The sequence below is a fragment of the Mesoplodon bidens genome (genome assembly GCF_964165515.1).
Source record: "Mesoplodon bidens genome assembly, chromosome: 5".
Lineage (NCBI taxonomy): Eukaryota > Metazoa > Chordata > Mammalia > Artiodactyla > Ziphiidae > Mesoplodon > Mesoplodon bidens.
The window spans coordinates 140,504,599-140,511,236 of NC_138161.1; the positions used below are offsets into that span (position 1 = coordinate 140,504,599).

General features: G+C 49.8%; 1 protein-coding gene across 1 annotated transcript; it reads right to left on the minus strand.

Annotated features, from left to right (window-relative positions):
* Positions 1 to 2,949: 2,949 nt before the first annotated feature.
* LOC308617743 (proline-rich protein 23C-like) lies at positions 2,950 to 3,735 on the minus strand (the record flags this gene model as incomplete). The annotated part of the gene is made up of 1 exon (XM_081235083.1): positions 2,950 to 3,735. The coding sequence occupies one exon, from the start codon at positions 3,733 to 3,735 to the stop codon at positions 2,950 to 2,952; it is 786 nt and encodes a 261-aa protein (XP_081091209.1).
* Between the last annotated feature and the right edge of the window lie 2,903 nt (positions 3,736 to 6,638).

The following is a 6,638-nucleotide window of genomic DNA, read 5'->3' on the forward strand; positions in this document are numbered from 1 at the left end:
CTTTGCCATCCAGAAATGAGCATCGGCAGTTCTGACCAATATGTGTATGAGTGATTTGTGTCAAGACAAGTCTGGGGCTTATGCACCCGATAGAACGCTGAATTCTTCTCTGAATATTTGCTGGTCATGTCTGAATTTAGAGACATTTTTACAAATAGCTCGTAATTCAGCTCAGGTCCAAGGTTTAAACTCTGAAGTTGTCTGAATACCTGGTGCATGGGGGTGGATCTTCAGAGGCAGCTAGCATTTTGGGTTCTTGGAGGTTTGTTGGGCAAAGGCAGGGGACCGGGACAAGGGGAATTAAAGGAGGAGTCAGTGGAATCCAGAAGGAGAGAGAATGGCAGGAGGAGAGGCAGAGGGAGATCTGGGAAAGGCAACTGGAGGACTTAATAGAGAAATAAGTCTAGTTGTTTTCCAAATTGGTCATCAGCTTGGGCCAGAGAATGATGTGATGAAGCAGCTTTTGATTCAGAGTTTTGTTTGGAAGCCTCCTTATACCAAATCAAAATATGCTGCCCCTTGAAACGGAGAAATCTTCTCCCCTTCTTATCGAAGGAGCCTCTCAAATGCACAGTTTTCTTCAAGCCAAATCCTCCTTAGTGAAGCTATGAGGAGTTGAGTGAGATGACATGTAAGAAGCAGGCATCTTTCCTGGAAGAGTAGAAGCACTACACTTACACTACCCCATAAGAGCTGGCAATGGTGGGTAAACGAGGGGCTTGTACATCTCGTGACTCAGGCCCCAACACGACTTCTCCGAATGCAGACTCCAGAGCCTCCACCACCTGACACCAAAGAGAACACTCTTTCTGGATTAAAGCCAAACTATCAGGGCAAAAGAAAATCAGGAGAAGAAAGGCTCATTTGGTTTTATTGAATACCCACTGCAAAGTGTGTGCAAATGGATGCCAGTCTGATGAGAATGGAGTTCTGCCATTTGCAACAACGTGGATGGACCTAGAGTATATTCTGCTTAATGAAATTAGCCAGACAGAGAAAGACATATACTCTATGTTATCACTCATATGTGGAAGCTAAAAAATAAAACAAATAAATGCATAGAATAAAACAGAAACCGACTCACATATAATGAGAACAAAGTAGTGGTTGTCACCGGGGAGAGGGGAGGGAGGAACAAGATAGGGTAGAGGACTGAGGGATTAAAACTACTGTGTATAAAGTACATAAGAAACAAGGACATATTGTACAGCAGAGGAATATATACCCATTTTTTGTAATAACCTTAACTGGAATATAATCTATAAAAATATTGAATTATTTTGTTGTGCACCAAAAACTAATACTGTAAATCAACTACGCTTCAAAAACACAAAAGAAAAAGAAAGGGATGACCCTATTGACTATACCAGTTGACCTGGATTTGAAGTGATATCCAATAAAAAAGATTAAGGAGGGACTTCCCTGGTGGTGCAATGGTTAAGAATCTGTCTGCCAATGCAGGGGACACGGGTTCGAGCCCCGGTCTGGGAAGATCCCACATGCCACGGAGCAGCTAAGCCCATGCACCATAACTACTGAGCCTGTGCTCTGGAGCCCGCGAGCCACAACTACTGAAGCCTGCGTGCCACAACTACTGAAGCCCACGGGCCAAGAGCCCATGCTCCGCAACAAAAGAAGCCACCACAATGAGAAGCCCGCGCACTGCATCGAAGAGCAGCCCCAGCTCTTTGCAACTAGAGGAAGCCCGCACACAGCAACAAAGACCCAACGCAGCCAAAAATAAATGAATAAAAATAAATAAATAGGGCTTCCCTGGTGGCGCAGTGCTTGAGAGTCCGCCTGCCGATGCAGGGGACACGGGTTCGTTCTCCGGTCTGGGAAGATCCCACATTCTGCGGAGCGGCTGGGTCCGTGCGCCACGGCTGCTGAGCCTGCGCATCTGGAGCCTGTGCTCCACAACGGGAGATGCCACAGCAGTGAGAAGCCCGCGGACCGCAAATAAGTAAATAAATAAATAAATTTCTTTTTAAAAAAAGATTAAGGAAAAATAAGATGTAAGAGGCTTGTGAAAAAAAAGAGACATACTCTCATTATTTGGAGAGATCTTTATCAGTCAAGCAAGAGAATCTACAGAGAAGTGGGTACAGAAATTAAGTAATTTTGCTGGATATCAGACCAATATAAGTGCAAATTATTTCTATATGCTCGTAGTAATGTACAAAACCTATTTGGGATCTTAGAAGTATAAAACACAGAATCTTTAGAATTACAAACTTTTCCAGGACAAGAGAAATATATTCAAAGCATATAAGAAGAATGGAAAACAGGTGGCTCTTTTGGGAAAATACCACCCCCAACCCAGCAATAAAGTTAAACCATTTGCCAACCTGCTCATTCAAAAAGAGGAGGGCGCCTGATCATTGTTCCCCATCCTGTGTTCTGGATCCAACAAAGATTTGTCCACATACAACTACTGGCTAGATTCCCCCAAAGGGGCTAGAGCTGCCATCCAGAAAAGGTCAAACTGGGTAGAGGGTTGTTGTAAACTAGTATGGACACTAGGTCCAAAACCCTGTAAACAAAACAAATTTAGCAATTACTCTATTAAGGGGGTTGCGGGGAACAGGGGTATGGGCAGTGGTCGGGTGCCCAGAAAAGGATGGCTTTTTAGAGAAAAGTGCTGGCGCTTAGGTTTGAAGCGAATAGGAGAGGGGTAGAGATGCTTAAGGGTGCCCTCCCTAGAGAAAATCTAAGGAGCAGTCTGGCTGTCGGAAAGCAGAGTGGATTTCAAGTGGCTTTTCTTTGCCCGGGTGAGCTTCCTTTCAGGTGTTTTAGTCAGTCACTGATCAAACTTCTGCAGTGCAGCCTGCATCCATAAAGCATCTGTTCGTATGATTCTTATGGTGTGTGCACAATACACCCAGCCAATGTCAGAAGACTCTTTCCTGGTCCCCGTTGAGTTGGCCAGGAATTGTGGGAGGCAGATAATTAAGGGAACAGACATTTCCGGGTCTTGCGTGGAGGACCATGAGGGCGTCGGGGACGCTGGTGAGGACCTGGACTTGGAGAGGGAGGTAGAGGTTGGAGTGGTGAGTCAGGGAAGGGCTCTGGAAGGTGCAAGTCCAGGTTGTCGTCGTGGTGAGGAGAGCATCTCTCTGGAGTAGTGTTGGGGGCCCGAGGGGACGGCTCTGAGGCTTGGCCCAACAGGTCGAAGCCAGACATACATCCAGCTGAGGGGCTGAGCCCAGCGACTGAGACTGCAGCAGCATCCGTCCCAGCCGGCAGGAAGTCGGCGTCAGCGTGTGCGTCCTCCTCGTTGACCTCTTCTTGGCAGGAGATCTCTGGGACGGCTGCGCAGAAGAATCCCGGCTCCAGGGCCATGTACTCCCCGGGAGCGCTCAGGAAAGCGCCCCGTCCCAGGCCCTGTCCCCACGGGCCTTCCACACCCGAGCCCAGGAGGGCCTCGGGGACCAGCATGAGGATGCGATCTCCAAGAGACACTTGCCTCACGGACGTTGGCTCGGGCTCCAGCAGCAGGTCGACGTCGTCCAGGGGCACGTGCAGGGCACAGCCGGCGGGCAGGACCACCACGAAGACGAGCGTGTCCGCGGTCGGGGGCCAGGTCAGGTTGTCCAGGCTGGGCGCCGCCCTGGACTTGGACTCGGGGCCCGCGGGCTCCTCCGTTCGCCGGCGCTTGGCGGGGCCCCGTCCTCCGGCATGTGGTCCCCACCGGTCCGCAGGGGAGGCGCTGGGGCTGCGGGGCCGGCTGCCCATCTTCTCAGTGTCGCCGCGGGCCTGGGGCCTGGCAGAAGACCAGGAAGGGCTGGGTCCTGCAGGCAGTGACAGATCGGTTCGACAGGTGAGGCCGAAGCAGGGCGGTGGGGCGCAGGACTGCGGGACGAGGGAGGAGCCTTCGGAGCTCTGGGGGCGCCTCTCGGGATCCCTCAGTCCTGGCTTCTAGGGGAGCTGCTGGGCTCGGCTTTGCGTGTGTGAATCTTCAGGTCCTCACGTGGACGGGCCTGCGCAGGAGTGCGCCAAGGACGTTGTGAGCGACGCCGGCGGAACCCGAGTCGCAAAGCAGCCTCACGCTAAGCTCCGCCCCTTCCTAGGCTCCGCCCCTAGAAGTGGAGGCCTCTGTGTTGCCCAGTAGCCCCGGCTGTGGTGGGTAGTTTACTCTAGAGAAATACTTTCATGGGCCTCAAGGGGGCGGAGCAGTCGTGCCGCTCTAGGACTAGGCTTCCTGGGTCGAGTTCCCGGCTTTCCTTGCGTTGACCTCAGATACGGAAAACCTTAACCGGAAAACAGATTCAAGTTCAGGTCCCACCAGTGGAGCGCTGCACCGGGACAGGGAGATGCAGTTCCCTCGTCCCCTGAGACCTCGCCCTGGAAGGGACCTTTTATCTTCTTTTGGTCCAAGAGTGGAGTGTGTTGGGGATGGCATCCCTACGCTGCTGTTCACCTGAGTTGTTAATGACTGTCGGATCCTCCCAGTGGTGTCGAAAGGGGAAGGGATGTTAGGGTTGAGGGTCTTAATTGCAGTCACTGCAGGCTCAACTTATATATCTATCAGTTGAGCATGATGGTCACTGTTATACTTCCATTAGCTAATCCAACAGTTCACATTCTCTAAATTGACCTACACTACACGTGAGAGGTGTATCTGTTGTAGTCCAGTTGACAAACGATGAAAAGGTCATGCCAAAGGAAGAAGCAATTGGCTGGAGCCCGGAACTGGCAGATCTGGGTCTGACGCGTCGGGCTCCCCTCAAGATGATGCAGGCGGCAGCGCCTTGGATCTGGGTGTCACTTTAAAGGTGAGTCTCCCGGCAGATGGTACTGGTAAAGGGAAGGTGTGTCTCAACAGCTTATCCAGAGTTAATAGGAGAAAACACTCTATAATTACTTTGGAACGGGTAATACCTTCCTCTGGTTTCAGAGTAATGTCAAACATTTCCTTCCCTGTCCTTCAACCATGTGATTGCTCACTTTGTCCCTTTTTATAAAATAGCTTGTATGTTCTCGTTTTTAGGGCCACATAGCATTCCTTTGTACAGAATTCTGTTAAAATCAGGCTTCCCTTGATGGGCATTTAAGCTAGTGATCTGTGAATTGGCAGACACGGGCCTTCTCTGGCCAATTAGTGTAAAATGCAGATTCTTTGCCACATGCCAGAACCAATGATCAGAATTCTGGGAGCCACGGGCATAAAAATTCCTTGTATGCACCTGCACAAAGATTCTGTTTGGGGAGAAAGTTTAAGATCACTGAACTTGTTTTCATTCAGCATTTTGGAGGTTCAGGAACAGAGAGGTTTATGGTTGAGGTCATGTCCCTACTTGTTGGTGACAATGTCATGAAGAGAACTCAAACTTCCTGGGCCTGCATTCAGGGGTTTCCCCTATGCTACTGCCTGTATTCACTCATGGCTGCATGTCCCATGTTTCTGGCTGCTGGCTGAGAAATTCCCCTGCTTAGGTCAAGACTCTGGCTATGGGGAACATTCAGGGGCTATACACTGGCTTGGCGGGCCCTGCCAGGAACCTGAGTTCTCGTGTGGTGAATGTGATGTCGCTGGCATCTATCTCTATGTTCCCAGGTGATGGGAGCAGCTGCTGTGCTCCTATTGTTTGGACAGAGGGTGGGGTGGGGAGGTGGGGGGAGATGTTAGGGTGCTTTCAGGAAACAACTAATTTGGTCCTGGAGAATTCTGTGGGCAACACTTGAACATACCATGGTCAGGGAATAATGGGGGGCTCCATTCAGGAGAGTGAGTGTGAACATGCTGTGTTTTAAGGGACAGATGGAGGAGCCAAAACCTGGTCAGGACACCAGGTGTAGCTCAGGGCTCTTGGCATAATCAGTATTGGGGCCCTGAATGTGGTGGCTACTGTTCCTGCCTTGTACCACCACCTCTTGTCCACTGCTCTACTGACCTCAACAGTCTCACATCTGGGGTCATCATTGTCCTGGGCCCTGTGAATCCTCACTGTGAGCTCCCCTCCCAAGGGAATGTGGTCCTGTCCTGAGACAAAGGCAATTACTGGGGGCCTGGCATAGACACTCCCAATTTCCTCTTTGGGTCAGCCCCTTTAACTGGGTGATCACAGGAAGTCCTTTCACCTTCTCTAACCTTAGTTTCCTACGTGTGAAGTGGGGAGAATGCCATCTACTGTGCAGGAACACAGTAAATGCTTAGTAAATGGTAGCTATTTACTGCTTATTATGTTTATAATCTGCCTTTCTAACTTCACAGTGTAAAGCCCTGTTCTCAGAATCTTGAACAGTGCCTGGCATGTAACCAACATCCAATGAATGGTAACCAATATCATCATCATCATCCTAAAAAGGGGTCTGATCTGTTAGAAAGTACTGGTCCAGGTGTTTTCATGGCATAACCTCTATGTAATTCAGAAATGGCTTGCTGTGCACCAGATCAGATACCTTTCCTTCTGCCTTATTTTTGTTTAGTCTAGACGCCCAAATAATGTCAGAGTGGTTTATCAGGCCCACTCATTGGACTTTCTTGGTGTCAATCAATACTGACTATCCAAACAGTATGAACTGCTTGAACCACTGTGGGACACAATTAGCAAATAAATCCTGGTCCTGGGTAGGGTACAAGATGGCTCTCTACAGTCCCACTGGGAGCGGAAAAGTGAGAGAATTTGGGCACAGGA